This window comes from Ambystoma mexicanum, chromosome 11 (genome assembly GCF_040938575.1).
Source record: "Ambystoma mexicanum isolate Mex_15411 chromosome 11, UKY_AmexF1_1, whole genome shotgun sequence".
In the NCBI taxonomy this organism is placed as follows: domain Eukaryota; kingdom Metazoa; phylum Chordata; class Amphibia; order Caudata; family Ambystomatidae; genus Ambystoma; species Ambystoma mexicanum.
Window position 1 is genome coordinate 1,310,943,086 of NC_090934.1, and position 17,924 is coordinate 1,310,961,009.

The following is a 17,924-nucleotide window of genomic DNA, read 5'->3' on the forward strand; positions in this document are numbered from 1 at the left end:
TATGTTGCGCCTACTTCCACGTATCCAAAGCTTTAAGAACCAAGGATCGGATACTCTGCAGCAAAGCCCTCGCAGGACAAGTCCGCAGTGTTATGCGACGCAGGTCCGCAGGAGATGCTGTCCGCCGATACGTAATACGTTGCGCCTAGGTCCACGCATCCAAACTTTTAAGAACTGAGGATCGAACCCTCTGCGGCAAAGCCCTCTCAGGACAAAGCCGCAATGTTGTGCAACGTAGCTGGTTGCCGACAAAGGGGTAGTGGTGCAGAGTGCGAGCGTGCGGTGCAGCCATTGACAATCAGTGACCGAAAGGTAAGGAAGGTGCTGGAAGGGGGAACAGCCACTGCTGGTCTCTACTAAACTTCCCGGCCTTACGCGTACTTCCAACGAACGTCTGACATAATCATACTCTTTTCTCTGTGCAACCCTTGGCTCCCCCTCCAGTGATTAGCTGTACTGTGTTTTGTGTCCTTTTTTCTAAGGCCCCTCATTTGTGGTTCCTGTTACACTGTTGATCTGTGTCCTACCAGGCTCCCTTCTTCTCGCTAGATCCACCTTCTTCTTGGTTACTGTTGATCTGTGAACTGTGTACCATTGGGCTCTCTCCCACTCCCTAGTGTCTCATCGACTGTGGTTTCTGTTGTACCCACTAGGCTGTCTCCCACTCGCTAGGTCCCACTAGGCTTTTTCCCACTACCTAGGACCCCACCCCGCTGGGGGTATCGTTTGTACTGTTGAGTGTACTTTTCTGCCCCTTCTGTTTGTTCCCTACTGTGTGACTCCCCCTCCCCTCTGCGCATCCTGGGCTGCGCTGTGCATCTCTCCTCTTTCGCTCCCTCCTCCTCCTACTTCCTCCTCGCACCATCTATGGTGCTTTCTGTCTCCCCCATCTTCTCCAAATGCTACTCTATCTCCTATCCTTTCCCCTCTCACTAAGTCGGGAAGGAAGAAGTTCAAGAGGGACATCCTGGTCTCCAACCCAGCCCTCCCTATCGCTGATACATCGTCAGTGCTTCCTCCAGACAGACTCTTACCGACATCCTCTGTCATTAACTCTCCAGACCTATGGACCGCGCATATGGTCTCTGTTCTCTCTCCTTTTGCCTCCTCTCCATTAATGGTGGCAGTTGGCGGGAGGTTCTCTTGGCCCCCTTCCACTCCTCCAAGACCTTAATTAATGTCTATCTGAATGGCACTTTATTGGTCCAGGGCCCTCGGCCCAATTTCCTCCTTTTCGGAGGCGTCTCGCATGTCTTATCAACTTTTTCCCTTCTCCTGCCATGCCTACCAGCACCTCTGACTCCTCCGCCACCACCTCCTTCTACCACCTCTGTGGCACCCTCCTCCTCTTCTCTGGCTACTGTGCCACCTCCTTCTTCCACCTCTGCCCATTCTCTGGCCTCTCTACCACTTCCCCAGGGCGTACCTCAAGCCTGTACCCCTCCATGGAAGTCTCAGATATGGCAACCTGCTCCATGTTGCTACTCTCAATTCTCGCTCTGCTGTCAAACACTCCTCTGACATCTACCACCTCCTCGAAGAACTTTACCTGGATGTCCTCGCTCTCACCGAGACATGGTTCATGGCCAGCTCTGTCATGAGTTTTGACACTCTCCACGCTGATGGCTACAAAATCCTCTCCGAACCCAGAACCAACTGTCCCAGAGGTGGAGTAGCTCTGATCTTTCATGAGTGAGTCCCTACTTCTATCATTCCTACACAGGCCTACTCCTCCTTTGAATGCCTGGTCTGCAGCCTCTCTATCTCTCCTGTCCTCTCTCTGACTGTGGCGACCATCTACAGTCCACCTGGCCAGATCGTCCTCTTCCTCTGAGTGGGCTGACCTCGCCTCTTCTCTCCTTGCCTCTACCTCCCAACTTCTCCTCCTCAGAGACGTCAACATGCACCTGGATGCTTCTAATCCCTTCTCTGGGCTCTTCCGCAACCCCTGCGACTCTCTCTTTCCATTCTACCCTCTGGTCTGACACACTCTGACAGGCATACCTTGGATATTCTCATCTCCACAGACATCCCCCTTTTGAACCCTCCCACCACTCCTCTCTCTTGGACTGACCACGTTCTGTTCTGCTCTCCTCTGACCTTGCGCTTTGTGTCCCCCAGGCTAAGCCGACCCTATCACTGCCACCTACCCTCTCGGTCATTCGGCCCATGAAGCGTGTCAGTGGATGCCTTTGCCGCTACTTTCTCTGCTCCTCCTACGCCTGCAGCTGACTCACGCTGACACAGCCCTCTCTAACCTCAATCTCTCTATCTCCAACACTCTGGACGTCCTTGCCCCTGTCATGAGAATCCGTCTACCTCCAAGTGCAACTCTTGGTATGACTCTGACCTCGCCACCCTGAAACGCAAATGTATGGTAGCTGAGAGGAAGTGGAGGGCATCAGGCGCAGCTTCTGACAAACTGGCCTGGCGCCTGCTCCAAAGGCAATACAGACTCTGTCCTGTACAAGAAGAGAGCCCACATCTAAGCCTGCATCACTGCATCCTCTAACACGGCCAAACTCTTTAAAATCTGCAAGGAGCTGGCCAATCCTTCTGCAGTTTCCATCTCTCCTGTTCCCGCCCAGGCCCTCTGTACAGCTCTGGCTTCTCACTTCACGACTAAAACTCAGGACATGCTGTCCTCTCCCTCTAACTCTCTCGGCCACCCTCTGGCCGCCTCCCTTCTCTTTCTCTCCAGCTACACCTGATGAGGTGTCTTGACACTTTCATAGATCAGACTTCTCTAAACAGGTGCTCCCCTGCTCCTCCAGAACCATCAAGGACCACATGATACCCTTGCTCAAGCCTTGGCCGATTCCTGCAATCACTCTTTTGCCACTGGAACTTCCCCTCTCACATCAAGCACTCCCTGGTGCACCCCCTCCTTAAAAAGCATTCTGCCGATCCTACCTGTCTGGCAGATTATCACCCAATCTCTATCACTCCTTTCCTGGGCAAACTCCTGGAAAAGCGGGCCATCTCCCAGCTTACTCTCCACACTGAATCTGTTGTTTGTCTCCATGACCATCAGTCTGGCTTCAGGGCAACCAGAGGCATGGAAACTGCTCTCCTGAACACCTGTGAAGATCTGCTCACTAATCTCGATTCAAGCCTTCCTTCTGTCCTCATCCTCCTTGACATTTCCTCTGCTTTTGACATGGTCAATCACACCATCTTAATCGATTCAATGAGAACCTGGGCATCACAGAATCGGCCCTGGGGTGGTTGTCCTCCTTCCTTCTGGACCTATACTCCCAGGTCCAACTTTGGTCCTTTCTCTCCACCACAACTCTCTCCACATGCAGTGTTCCCCAGGGCTCATACCTCTCATCCTGGCTCTTCAATGTTTACTTGGCCCTGTTGGCCCACCTTATCTCTTTTTCCTCTAACTTTCAGTGTTATGTGGATGACACTCGGCTCTCTTTCAGGCTCCCCTCAGCCTCCTCTCTCGCTCATTCCGTATTGTCTATTCTGACTGGTGCACCCCCAAAGATCTCTGCTTTAATGCCAGTAAGACTGAGATCCTTCTCATTGGGACCCCTGCTCCCGCTTTCCCTCTCTCTCTGGCCACCCTCCTTGGGCCCTTTTCCTTTTTGTCCTTTTTGACCCCACTCTCTCCTTCTCGCCTCACATCACGGATGTTGCCAAGAAGATCCGCTACCAGCTGCACCTACTCAGAGGTATTCCTTTTCTCACTTTGCCCCAGAAGCTCACTGTCTCCAGAGCCCTGGTTCTCTCTAGGCTGGACTACTGCAATAGCCTCTTTCTCAATCTGCCTTCCTCTACTCTCAACCGTCTGCAACTAATACAGAAGAGGACTGCAAGACTTGTCCTTGGCCTCGAGCCCAGGGACCGAAAGCGGCTCAAGACCTTCCTTTTCGCCTCTGCTTTCCCTCTCCCTCTCTCCCCTTCTGACCTACCTGTCTGCTGCGCTGACTGGTGGCCTGGCTACCCTCAGAGTCTCACCGGGTACCGCACACTTAGGGGCTGTAACTGAAAACCTCTGGTCCCCTGCCTCCTTGCATTTACCAGAGCTGTGCTGCCCTGGCTGCAGTTAGAGCTATGCTGCTCTTATCCCCTTTCCCTCTCCCTGGTACTTCCCCCCTCCCCCATCTCCCACCCCCGCACTTTACGTTATCGCACTTGCACGATCTGAATGATACAAGGCCTAGTAAGATCATTTGTTTTGTCCTCCCTCTGTCTTCTCTCCATTGTCTTGTCGTGCCTAAAAACACTTGTGTACAGGTGCGTTATAAATGACTTGTATATCATAAGTACAGAAATCGGGGATGAGCAGACCTCCACTACTGACGTTTTTCAGAGACTTAATACAAAACACACCTTGCTTTCCAATTGTGTTTCTTAAACTTTTAATATCAGTATGTTACTAAAATAACTTCAATACTTTTTCATAGTTACTGAGGCCAACTTTAACACGTCTTGTACCTTATTTTGAGAACATATTTGTTCATCAGTTGTGTGAATAAGGTGTGCTTTCTTAATATTCATTTCCCAGCACTATTAGGAAGTATTTCCAGAGAGTATTATGTTTTGCCTGTTGCCAGATTCGTGGTTCTTTAAATGAGGTCTTCCTTCATCCCATGCATACTGGTTCTGCCCCTAATGAAATTAAACCGAAAACGCAATTTTTTCCTGTTAAAGAACTGCCCAGTGCTTTTCTTTATTACAAATTTCACTTTAACCACCATGTGATAGACATCTCTGGGCCTTCAAATGATAATGCATTTGACCATCTGTTACGCTCACCTGATTCCCACGGGGGCGTCGATCTGGACTGGCCTGGTGCCACGTAGAGCCGAGATGACTGACTGGACAGACCCACTTAACTTCGTTTGTTGGCTCGTATGAATATCTTTCTGCATAGGAGAAAGGGGATTACCCTCCCGTAATTTGAGCGTTAACCCACCTTCCACTCCCGTTGTCTGCCCACTGACCACTCCTGATGTTCCCCTCTTAATCTCACCTGATGGTTTGGAAAGATGAGCTCTCCATCCTGCATCGAGCGCAGGGGCGCGTAGACGACCAGTTACTTCACTGGCGTGGAGGAATTGGTGAGTTCCGGTATTGACTCTAGAATCCAATAGTTTGTAAGAGTTCAAATGTCTGATCTTCACTCTTTCCGATTCCTTGCCGGTTTAACCACCACGAAGAGTCCAAATGGCAGTTGGTGAGAGTCAGGTAAGTCTATAGTGGTTTTCCCCTTAGGGGCCGGGGTACGGCGATGATGCAGAGTTAACTGCGCCGACCCGAGATGAGGTGAGTACCCCCCTGCGGTAAATCAGGTAAGTCTTTGGGGGGTAGCTTGTAATGTCCAGTGGTTTCCCCTTAGGGGCCGGGGTGCGGCGGTGATGCAGAGTTAACTGCGCCGACCCGAGATGAGGTGAGTACCCCCTTGTGGTAATCCAGTAAGTCTTTGGGGGTAGCTTGTATTGCCCTTTTGCATTCCCTTGCTCACCTGGCTTTTCTTGTCCCCTTAGATATCGGAGAGCGGTCCGGAAGTGCAAAGTTCGCGATTGAGTGAGGAAAAGCTGCACTGGATGGTGAGTTCAGCGCGGAGGTGCGTGGCGGCGCGCGTGCGATGACGACTTCTTCAAGATCTACGGCGCGATGGATCAAGAATTCAGGTAAGGTTTCAAGTTTAAATCTCTTCTTCATTCTTTTCGTTTCCAGGTGGTCCAGGACTGAAGCGGGCGTGGCTGAAGACTGGAAGCTGCTGAAGGCACGGTGAGCATTACGCTGCTGAATGCATAATAACGCGAAGCACGTGCGGCTGTCTGGGCGTGGTTTAAATAGCCTTGGAAGAAGTCCCAGGTAAGTATTCTTCCACAGCCCCCACCCGAGTAGAAAGTAGTCCCTTAGGTAAAATAGTCCCTCCTAAGGCCCATTTGGCTTGTGGCTTCGTGCAGCATGGTCTGCACCAGGAAAGTATGCAGCATGGTCTGCATTAGGTAGGTTTTCAGTAATGAGCCTGGCGCCCATGGCGCCAGGACTGACTTTATCCTTATGAGCCTGGCGCCATAGGCGCCAGGACTGCACCCAAACAGCCCCTAACTGGGGTTTTTGGGCATGCTCCAAATGGCATGATGCCTGCTTCCGGGGTTGCTGGGCCTGGTCTGGCTTCCCGGGGGCAGGCATCATGACACCATCTCTGCATAAAATGTCTAACTTCTATTTTGGACTGGCTTATGGAAGATCATGTTCTGTTAGTCTCCGCTAGAGTATATGCATGCAGAGATTGTTTTATTAAGCATTGATATGTTTATGGGAAATATTGCACAATGCTATATAGAGAGGCTTTCCGATATTAAACTTCCCAGGAGCACCAGGGCAATTGAGATAGATGTGAATCGACCCAGGAGGGGGATTGTCACTTGAGAGAGAATAGTTTAATTGAGGTTTGATTGTGAATTTGCTTCATATATGGTTGCAAATTATTTTGACATTCATAATATTGCAGCCATAGGGAGAGAGCTTCTAACAGTTTCTTTTCTGTACTTGGTGCTGGTAAACAAATATATTAAAGAAAACTGTATAATATTGCTGTAAGTAGATAATTCCTGTATAACTTAAATGAACTCTTTGAGTACAATTTACAAGTTTGCATATGCATTTGGTTATCTAAACAAAGATTATTTTTCCCCAAACAGACATTCCTTCAGTTTTGGCTGGTGCAGCATTTAACGCAGATGAAGGCTTTGGCGGATTTATGGTCCATTGGCTGAATAATAAAGAGCTGCATTTTACATCATCAATTGAAATATTTATGCAGGATCTGAAAACAGTTGTTGAACAGGAGGTGGAACCTATGGATGTTGACGAGGACGACGAAGGACTACACATGAAATTGGATAATGGTTAGTTTTCTAAAGTACACAATTTTTTTGCTGTGTTTTTTGCTGTGAAGCAAGGTGTTCTATGTCATAAAAATTAACAAGCAATCGTGAGAAAAGACACATTGTAAAGGAGCTTACCCCATAATACCCCTCTAATATCCCATCAAAGATAAATATGGTGGAGGGATGTGGGGCAATGAAAAAGACAGTAAATCATTAACACCCATCTGTTGAGCTAGTTTAATATACCTGTCTCCCCCAGGCAATCTAAAAAACGTCCCCAGAGTATCTGCTTCAGCAATACATCAACTTACAACCCACTCCTTCTAGAAACCCACCCCCAATTTGTGTCTCCCCTAGACATGTGCTTGGCACTTAGCCACATTCACCAATTCCTCTAGTCTCACAGTATACTTTTGAAATATGTGTCTGGTGACATTCCTCTGCTCACCTTTTCCAGGGTGACTCCTGCTGCACATTTTTCTTTCAGTACTTTTTTTTCCACACATTTGAGTTTCCTCTGTAGCTAGAATTGTGCGATAGACAAATGTAAAAAATAAGTAAATAAACAAATTGTTGTGCTGACCACAAGATAAATTACTGCAAATAATTTTCCATTATTTGAAAAATCTCCTATTATGCAGGCCTCCATGCCACACTCAGCATGCTTGTGGTTTTTCATACACAATAAAATACATCACTTTTTTCATATCATCGAAATAAGTGTGTGCGCGCCACAAAGCCAGGGATTCTGCTGTACAAGAGTAACATCGACAAATCCCTTTGTTTATTGGCCTAATTGGCAATTTCATTGTCACATATTGGCACTGTTTCTGTCCCACATATCCCTGACCGACAGCCAGTAGAGCTCTGCAAGACTTTGGGGGATTTTCCACAAGTACTCCATTGAGGGCTTGAGTAAACCATCCAATAATGTATGTGCAGAGTTTCCTTTGGGGTACTCCTGACTGTCTGACTTTAACAACGTGACAGAGTAGTTTAACTTCACTCTTAGGTGGGGGGCTTGTTATAACGTACAGCTTACACACACATCTGTACAGAATACCACAGAGTAGCCCCTGCCCTGCCCTGGCAAATGGCGAAGGGCAGAGGATAAGGGTGCCTCTTGTTTGCCCTGCATCCAAGCTTTACTACAGTACGTAGTCCTGACTCTGCTACATACCCTTTGCCCCAGGCCTATGGTACCTGTTAGGAAAGATTTCCATTTCATGTGTAATTTCCCCTCCAGTTGTGTACCCCCCCCCCAACTTTTTGCTGATGTTTAACGTCAACTTTACCAGAGGAGCCCCGCCTTTTTCGCTCACTTCTTATGGGAAAACTGTTATGCCCTTAAGACAGTCAGTACTGGGAGGCTTTGTTTCCCTTAGTCCTTTCCAATGGTGCAACTATTCTGCAAAATATAACAAGTGTACAATGTACCTTCCAGTACAATACACTTGGGTCTATTAGTCATTTCCAAAGGCCCTAGATACTCTCGAAGGATTTTTTTAGAAGTTCAGATGTGCCTCGGACGTATATTTTTAACCCTTTCCTGCAAGGTAAACCGCAATTACCGTGTTTGGCACAAATAGGTGGCCTGGGTCCAAAATGGCCATGCCATGTGGTTCTTTGTCCTGTCCTTTCGCCATTTTGCCCCTTCACCTTCCCCAGGTCGAGCTGACCCGGGTCAGTCCTTATTTGGGCATGTATTCTCCCACAAAATGCCAAGCTTTCGCATGCCTTGTGTGTGTGTGCCTCCAGGATGTGGGCTGGAACGTCTGGTTTCAATACCAGTGGCGTCGCCAGAAATCAAATTTAGGAGGGCCTCAGAGGGGGCCAAAGACAAAAGTAGGGAGGGCACAGACAAAAGTAGGCGGAGAACATGGTCACTGCCCGTCTTAGGTAGGGGGGGGCACAAAGGGGGGCACAGGGTTTCACGGGGGGGCAGGCCCCCCTAGCGACGCTGCTGTCCAATACACATCCTGGGTGCCAGAGAGTCTGGTGTTGTGAATGCCTGGGACCACCGTGTTCTGTGATTGGTCCACGTATGGTATGCCTGTATGTGAGCAGATCTCCCATTGGGTCCTCTTCGTTTTGGTGCGAAGGAGATTCTGGATAAGAGAAGGCCCCAGACACCCATAGCCTGTCGATCTCTGACGTTCTCACTGAACAAAGGATAGGATCCAAGTATCCTGAGAGTCGAGGAACTGATGGTGACCCGCTGGAAGGTTTGGCATCCTGAGCCCGCTGTTGTCCCGTGGGACCCCTTTGCATCTGGTCGTCCTAGAAGGTCTGCGGAAACGCTCGGCCCATTGGAATAGTGGGACCAACTATTCTCGGCACCTTCATCAAAACCTGCAAGTAAGCCTTCTCGGAAGTGTCCCTGGTCCAACCAGCAGGCTGACCAGTTTACGCATGCTCTTTGCCCTTTTACCGCCACCGTTTCGAGGAGGCCCTTGAAACTTGGTATATCGCTACACCTGTGTTCACGGCACTCTCACACCGAATTTCGTACACTTGGCTTTCCCAGGTCTGAAGTGAGACGAGTGTGCCCAAACCGGAGTATATGCGGTTACCGTGTCGCCCAGCTGTGTTGACCTTATCAGGAACGCTGAATTTGTGCCCCTGTCGCCCCTGAAACCTGCTGCAGTGAAACTCGCCTCACCCATCCACCAGGAGCAGAGAAATTGCAACTGTCCCGCTTGGGAATCATCGCTGTATCTTCATCGCTGAAAGCTGCAGAGCCGCCAAATTGATGCACTTGAACCTGCAACCGAAGTGGACTTGACTGCCGAAGTTTGGTCCGGAGTGCGCCGGGGGCCGGTGAGTAATCGCGACCCTAACTGGTTGCCCCTAATGCCTCAATCCGTTGTTATGCCCAAGTGGCCCCTGGGGGCCCCTCTAATTCCAATGCTAGTGCTAACTATTCCCAACTCTTGTAGTAAAAACAATAGCAGCCTTAGGGTGACAAACTGCGGCAAGTATAATGGGATTGAGAGTTGATATTAATGCTTTTTTGATTTGTTGGTGCTGCCTACAATCGTGATTTGTTGCTCCAAGGGCTGCAAAGAGCTCATAATTGTATGTCTAAAAAAATCCAAACACTGTTGTCGGATGCTCCAAAAAAGAAAGAAATTTTGCAGTTTCTATTATATTCACAGTTTAGAAGCATCAATTCCTCAGCTTATTAAACATTCATAGCTGCCCTCAACACATGTTTCCCCACTTGTCATCAGTGGTTCAACTCTTGGAATCGACTCTGCCCTCAAGTGGAGGCCCTCCTCGAATAGTGGGAACCTATTCTTCATCGCCTCACCCACCTTTGAGTTGCTACAGACCCTTGAAGAGACCCCGTTTTGCCCATTTGAACTACTGCGTGCGCTGGCATTGCATGTACATTTGAGCATTAGGCTCCACTCTTAGGGATTGTACTGCCTCTTAGTTAGGAGTGTGTTGGATGCAGAAGGGACTAAAGACTATTTGCACTGCCTGTTTCCTTCCCCTTTTAGGTTGTGGACCCATTTTGTGCATTAACCCTTTAGACCCCAATGGTTTTGTATATACGTATTTAGATAGGGTTGTGTTGGCTTAATAAGTGTTACTGTGATTTGATTTGTGTGTTGAAACTCAAAGGCCTTGAAATAAATGTATATGTATTTTTTTGTTTATTCACTTTATTTCAATTTTAAATAAACATACAAAAAACAAACACAAGTGCCAAATCATTACATAGTATAGATCGTAAAATGTAGAACATTAACAATAGCTATAAAACATACATAATTCATGAAAACCGATAAATCAAATGAAGAACAAAATGCCACTTTACAACCCAACCAGTGATCAATTTTCGGACACACAACCATCAAAACAAGACTACACAAAAAAACTCAACAAACAATGATGTATACACCACTCCAACCAACCCCCTGACCAATGTACACTCACTTTCGCATATAAAATACAGGAAACCTAGACATATAACTCATTAAAGGACCCCCACAATCGTGAATAACAATCTTCTTTTCCCTGATATGAAAACATAACCTTTTCATAATTTGACAGAATTTGCACATCCATCAACCAATCCTCCACCTTTGGTTTCTTTCTTGACTTCCAAACCCGCAATATCTGCTTAGTTGCCATCACCAAAACTCTATTTATCCAATCAGTTTTGTCCCTGGCCCTATATCCCCTTCCCCTGTTCGACAACAGGATAGTAGAACAAAAGGTATGTGGAAGTTGCTCCTCCACCACAATGGCCAATCTATCTAACGCCTCAGACCAAAAAACAGACACTCGTGAACACACCCACAACATATGCATTAAGGTCCCCCCTCCACATCCACACCCCCAACACGAATCATTTTCCAAAAGACCCAACCTTGACATCCTAGACGGCGTCCAGTACAATCTGTAAAGGATCCGTTGCCTAATGTAACGTAGCCCCAGATCCAGTTTTGATTGCACCCCTACACGGAGCAAATACTCCCATTCCTTTACAGGTATATCGACATCAAGTTCCTCTATCCAAGTCTGGCGAAGCTTATCCCATGCTACCACCTCCCGATTATCCATTGGCATCAACTTTATATATGTGGATACAGTACACTGGCAGGAGCGAACAATCTTGCACACTGAGGGCCTCTCTGCCATAGCATCATTCAACATACCAGTCCGTTCAATTAAAAGGGCCTCCAAAGACCTGTAATGCTCCCGTTCCCTAACCCCAATCCCAAAAGACGTCCTCAGTTGATCGAAGGGAATCGTACGATCATTGTGCCATACATCGCGAATCTTGAGTATACCCTTATTAATCCAACTTTTCCAGCACAAGGGCCTGTTCGCTAATTGCAGACCCATATTATGCCACAGAGAAGCATCATAATGCATCCAAACATCATTACCACTATTTATCACAAAATGTTGTAATGCCTCCCTAGTAGTACACATAGTCGGTAGTTTCACTCCCAAACCCGGTAGCTTCGACATAGAGTAGACAGTACTTGGAGCATAAGGTGAAACCTGAGAGTTTTCAATGATATGCCAATTACGTACATAGCTGCTCTCTTCAAAGAGATAAAAAGTTGATTTTTTAACATACCTGCACCTGACTGGGTGTGATTTGTAAGTGTCCTTTACTCTGTGTGCTCATTGAGGTCTTTCAGTCACCCTCACCCCTCCTGATACCTAGTCTTGACCGCCGCCAAGCTACCTTGATTGGTCTGGCTTGTCCAAAAGGTTACCCTGTTCCAAGAAACTAGGCTGGCCTCCTGAACCTCTGCCCACCTGGTCAGAGTTCAGAAATCCATCTTAACCGTACCCCTGCCTCAAATGTCCCAAGTTACATCCTGTTTCTGTATATTAACCTATATTGTCGCACATGGAGGTCTTCCTTGGAAAGTGCATTGCATTGTTCTTTAATGTGCACTAAATGGTGTCTCGCATCAATGTACCATTTGGAAGGTGAATTGCATCCTTTTACGAAGTGCCTTTATTTTGTTCTGATCTCTCGAATACCTCACATCTATGTATCCCTCAGATAACACACTGCTTTGTTCCACACTATGCTCTATTATTTTTTCTGTCCAGGTATCCGTAAGAAAGTGCATTGCACTGTTCTAAATTGTCTCCAACTCGGGGGCCCTAAGAAAGTACACCTATCAGGAGTGACCACCAGACACGTAAACCCAGAGCCCATACTTTCCCACTCCTGTGTTGGGACAACTCAAAACGCCAGACTCGGAGTTAGAAAATCAGGAATCACACTACCTTCGCCTGGCCTCACCATACCTATAGCGGGCGGGCTTAGATGAATAAGGCTCTCTTCATGAACCTCCCCTGTTCAACCTGGTCTTCCATGACCCATCCGATACTAAAGCCACCGCCCTTACCAACCGACTCAAACTTATCACCACTCCCAACCCCTCCAAAGGATGCAGCCTCGATTGGATCTTTACTTTGAATGCTTCCATTACCATCTCGGACGTTTTCTCTCTACCCTGGTCTGACAACTCCCTTAAAGGGTTCTGCCTGGCGTTCTCTCCCCTTTTGACAAATCCCACACCCTCTCCCAATTCCATCTTGGTATGCAACACACGCAAACTCACGGCAGAATTACTTGCATCTACCCTCCTATCACACCTCACCCCACCGCCCACTGGAATTAATGGGCCTGAAGTCTTTGACAACCTTTATGCCCAGAGCCAACTCCATGCCATGGTCACACACACACCCCCCCCTCAAGGCGCAAACAAGCAAAGCTAACAAGCCAGCAATATATGGCACATTGATGATATTATCCCCCTCAGTAGACACAAAAGAGCCCTTGGACACCTTTGAAGGGAACACCCCACCAACCGTAGTTTATTATCGACTGCTACAGAAACATACAAAAAAGGCATAATCTCTGCTAAGACCAACTCCTACCATGAGATCATTACCTCTGCTAGCTTGAACACCAGAGAACTGTTTTCCATCCCCAAGGAGCTAGAGCACTCTGTCCCCTCCTGCCCCCAAACCCGATCTGACAAAGTCTGGTGTACTACCATACAAACAGCACTTGCTAACAAAATTGACATGCAGTTGAACATAATCGCCACAAAAAAAGTCCTTTTTGCCACCAAACCCCCGCTCCACTGAACACACCTGTACTCTTGCCTACCTCTTCTTTCAGGTTCACTCAAATTTCCCAATCATCAAGCTCTGTGCCCAACCCTCTGCCACATTATCAAAGATTTTGCCAACTCCTCCTCCTTGACCAACTAAGTACCTAATAGTGTCAAAGCTGCCTAGATCACGCTCCTACTCAAGAAGCTGTCACTAGACCCCACCCTCCATACCAACTACCGCCCTATCACCACCTTCCTCCTCAAAATCCTAGATCGAATGGCTTACGCCCAGATACAACCCTTCCTTGAAAATAACCACTTGCGAGGAACAAGACAATCAGACTTATGGCACAAACCCAGCACTGAGACCGCTCTGCTTGACGTGAAAATACAGTTAGATAACATCTGTGACTTGGGCAACCTGGCCATTCTCCTCCTCTTAGCCCTCTCCACGGCCTTTGATCTGGTGGACCATGACACTCTCTGCCAGCACCTCACATCCAACGTCCACTTCTCCACGGCGGCTACCACCTGGATTACATTTTACCTCAATCGCATGGCAAGTGTCTTCTTGGGAGATACTGGAGCAGACCGCATCTCTGTTCCCCTAGGAGTACCGCTAGGTACTTGCCTCTCCATGACCTTCTACAACATGTACACCAAGCCCCTATTCAACCTCCATGACTCCCTCAACATCTCCTATACCAACTTCGCAGATGATACCCAGATCCTCATTCCCATCCTAGGAGACTACTAAGCAGACACCACCGCCCTCAATAGGTTATACAACATCATCCAAAACTGGATGGTCACACACAACCTATGCCTCAATGATGAACAAAACAAACTGAGCTACTCATTGTGGGCTCACCCTACAGGCTCAAAAACCTTGACACTGCCTTCTCTGCCTTTTCCGTTGATGACACAAACCTACCTGTCCTGAAACACGTCAAGACTTTGGGCATACATCTGGATGCGGACCTCTGCATGACAAAACATATCAATGGGTTAGCCTCCTCCACGGTTTACACCTCCAATCTCATCACTCTAAGTAGACAATTCCTCACCCCAGACAAATGCCTGACACTCCTGAGTGACATTATCTATAGCAAGCTAGACTATTGCAACACTTTTCTCGTGGGTACAACTGCTAAAAACCTTGCTAAACTACAACTTCTCCAAAATAAAGCCATACACACGACCCTGGTTTACAACGCACAGACCACATTTAGGCATCCAGGTGAAGCGTCCACTGGCTCCCATCTAAGGCTTGTATTAAATGTGGACTATTTCACACCACTGTTTATACAAGATGACCCGAACTACCTTCATGACAGAATTGCCTTGAGACCCCACATGCGCCCATTATGATCCTCCGCCAACCTCACTTTGAGTACTCTGAGGTTTAAAAGCAAAAGAGCAGGGGGAGTTGGCTTCTGTGTCACTGCACCTACCCTATGTTGAACTCACTACCGCCTACTATCTGAAATGTATGTTTCTACCTCATCTTCAGAAAGCTAATGAAAACCTGGCTTTTCAACAAATATGACTAATGCTACCTTGTCTCCCTCACTACCTAACCCTCTATATCTCTGTACAAACGCTGTTATACCTTTGGGTCTGGGTGTTACATAAATATTATAAATAAATACATTGTGCTGTATGGTTCTTGCATCTAGGTATTTCACTTCGAAAGCGCATTAAGTTGTGTTCCATATTTTTCTGTATGCTGTTCATATTTAGGTAGCTGTAAGGCAGTGCAGTGCCCCATAGTTCCACTCTATTAAGTTCATATCTGTATGTTCCTAAGGATGTCCATTGCAATATTTTTATATTGAACTCCTTGCTGTCAACATGTACACCCCCCATGAAAGCACATTGCATTATTATTGATTCTTTGCCATCTAAATGCCCCAAGAAAAGCACATTGCAATGTTAATAATATTGCACTCTAAACTGTCTCATCTAGTTAGCCCTTGGAGGACGCAATGCATAGTTCTACAGTGTGCCCTCTTAGGCTTCCGATAAGTCTCAAAAATACGTATTGTGAGGGGTCAGTAATGTGAGACTCATAACTGAGTTTAGTTTTAGTAATCATGGATAATGTTCAAAAGAAAATGTACCACTTCCACTTTGACAACAACTTTACTTTTTTAACTTCTGCAGCACCTTGAATGCAATTTGTCAGGATGCTTTTCTTAAGGGATTTGCTCTCTCCGTGGCAGCTTCTTCCTGCCAATGATACTGTGAAAGCAAACTTCTTTGCCTCGCATTGCTTCTACTTCATCAAAATGAGTATTCTGACAAAGTTCTACACAACCATAGTCCTACTACTTCTGCTGCGACTTGATATTGTGGAAATGTGTTAGGCAACTTGCACAAGACCCTTTGACCTCCACTGGTTGCTAAGGTACTCTTCTTTCCACTATTACAAGAAAGGGCAGCCTCTTTGCCTCTCCTCCAAGTCTTGTAGCTGCCGCAAAGTCTGTCTTGGCTTCTAACTGCCACAGTTTCAGCTTCAAAGATTCTCGATTAGTTCTTGTTACAAGCACCCAGCTCCCTCCACCAGCTTCATATACACATTCTTGTCTACAAGGTGTCCCCCAAGTTTGCAATGCCACTCTACAAGTCTTATAACCCTTGTATTAGAGGACTTTGGGTTTGTATCAGTCTACCAGGTTCAACAACTTCAAGACAATGAGGTTCAGTTGTTAATTGGGCTGGTTTGCCCTTTGGAAGGTTCTGTCTACTGACTTGGGTAATACGTGTTCTACTTGTGAGTTCAACAACTTCTGCAACAATTAAATGTTTGTTTAAAATGTTTGAAGGTTCACTTCAAAATCAGATTTAGGCATATACAAGTTCTCTTTGATGGTTTACTCCAACTTGCTACTTGTGTTCCTTTTAATTCAGACAGCCTTTGCCTTTGACAATGATCGCGAAACAACTTACTAAACCATTACTGCTACCATTCGTCCTTTTAATAGGAGGCGCGCAAGCTCTCCGGTTAATGATTTTTTTTAATATAACAATGTGAAAAAAACTTTCTTCACATGCAAACACTTTAGCTGTTGTAGAATAAGTGTGTGATACATTTCCCTTTGTTCAACAGGACTTCCTACAACTATTAACGACTTCACTCACTTTACCTTCTGAGCGAGTGAGTTTCAACTGGTTACCATTACCAGCAAGAGGTTTCTGATGCTTTGGAGTACTGCGTTTCATTTACCAGCTCCAGAGTTACAGCGGCTGTGGGCTGCTTCCACTTCCCAACTATTTCTCTACTACTGCTACTACAGGCACTATTGGGACCCACACCCCTCTTCAGCACAGGTGTCTCGGATCTGGCCCTGTTAATGGAGATTCTTACTTTCTCCAGCTTCCCTCAGCTTGCTTCTGCACATGGGCTTCGGGTAAAACACAGGACTTCAGCTCTGCATTCATGGTAATTAGGCCCACCTGGAAAGACTGCAAGCTGCTTGCAGTCTCTTCCAGTGCAGCCACAGCCAAGCAGGGGTTGCGAGCACAGGACCAACTCGGAGCCTGCAGGTGAAATCTGTTCTTCCTTTGCTCCGGTGTCCCTTCTGTGGTCACACATCCTAGTGTACTGCCAGCCCTCTACTGCTTTTTCTTCTGCTACTGCTGCTGACCTTGCAGCTTCTTCCCTCTGCTCCTCCCTAATGCAGCCTTTTTTGTCCCTCAGGTGGGTTAATTGACTTCAGGTGCAGACCTTCAGTCTTAATTGCTTGACCTTGCCAAATGTTAGTAGGCTTGCCTGCCTGTTCTCTACCTCTGCATGCCTCTTTAGCCCTCTTCTTCGTCACAGTCCCTGAGGGATTCTGAGACATGTATTCCCTTTCAGGGAAATTCAGTTTTTCTACTAACAAATTTACTTCCCTTGATATTTTTAGAAGAGGGATTGTAGGATTTAACCTTTTTAGAGATCGATAGAATAGGAAAGGCCACATTTCCATTCTTCCTCTTGGTATACTTTTGGCATTGGGGAGGATATACGATCTTAAGGGTACAGAAGACCTGTTCTTTAGGTACGGTATTTATTTAATTAATTGTTTTGGTTTGTTAGAAACCTTTACAATACAAAAGAAGCAAAACATTTTACATAAAATACAGCTAAAAGTTGCACATTAAAATATACTGATTTCACATGAATAACAATTTCATTCCTGAACGAAACATCCTGATACATTACATATCTAAGATATAAGTATACATTTAAAACACCACAATAAATCCTTAATCTCAAACCGACACATTAACAGAGATCACAGATGTTTTTCAGGAAAGCAGTTACACGTATGGTCAAAAATGAATTTTCGTGTATCATTCTATGCCTGAGCCATTCTCTGTTCACAGAAGCGGTTGAGTTCACAAATTGAGCAAAGTACACAATTCGGTGTCCCATAAGCGCAGGACAAATGAGCAAAATATGTGGGAG

At 46.6% G+C, this 17,924-nt stretch overlaps 1 protein-coding gene across 4 annotated transcripts in view; it reads left to right on the forward strand.

Annotated features, from left to right (window-relative positions):
- Positions 1-17,924, forward strand: part of DMXL2 (Dmx like 2) — a 2,950,233-nt gene that overhangs the window by 624,389 nt on the left and 2,307,920 nt on the right. For all 4 annotated transcript variants that reach the window (XR_011279824.1, XR_011279825.1, XM_069624807.1 and 1 more), the window contains exon 10: positions 6,672-6,878. Coding sequence is in view for 2 of the 4 variants with exons in the window: in XM_069624807.1 (XP_069480908.1) it covers positions 6,672-6,878 (207 nt within the window). In the remaining 2 variants the exon portion in view is untranslated. The remainder of the gene's footprint in view (positions 1-6,671; positions 6,879-17,924) is intronic.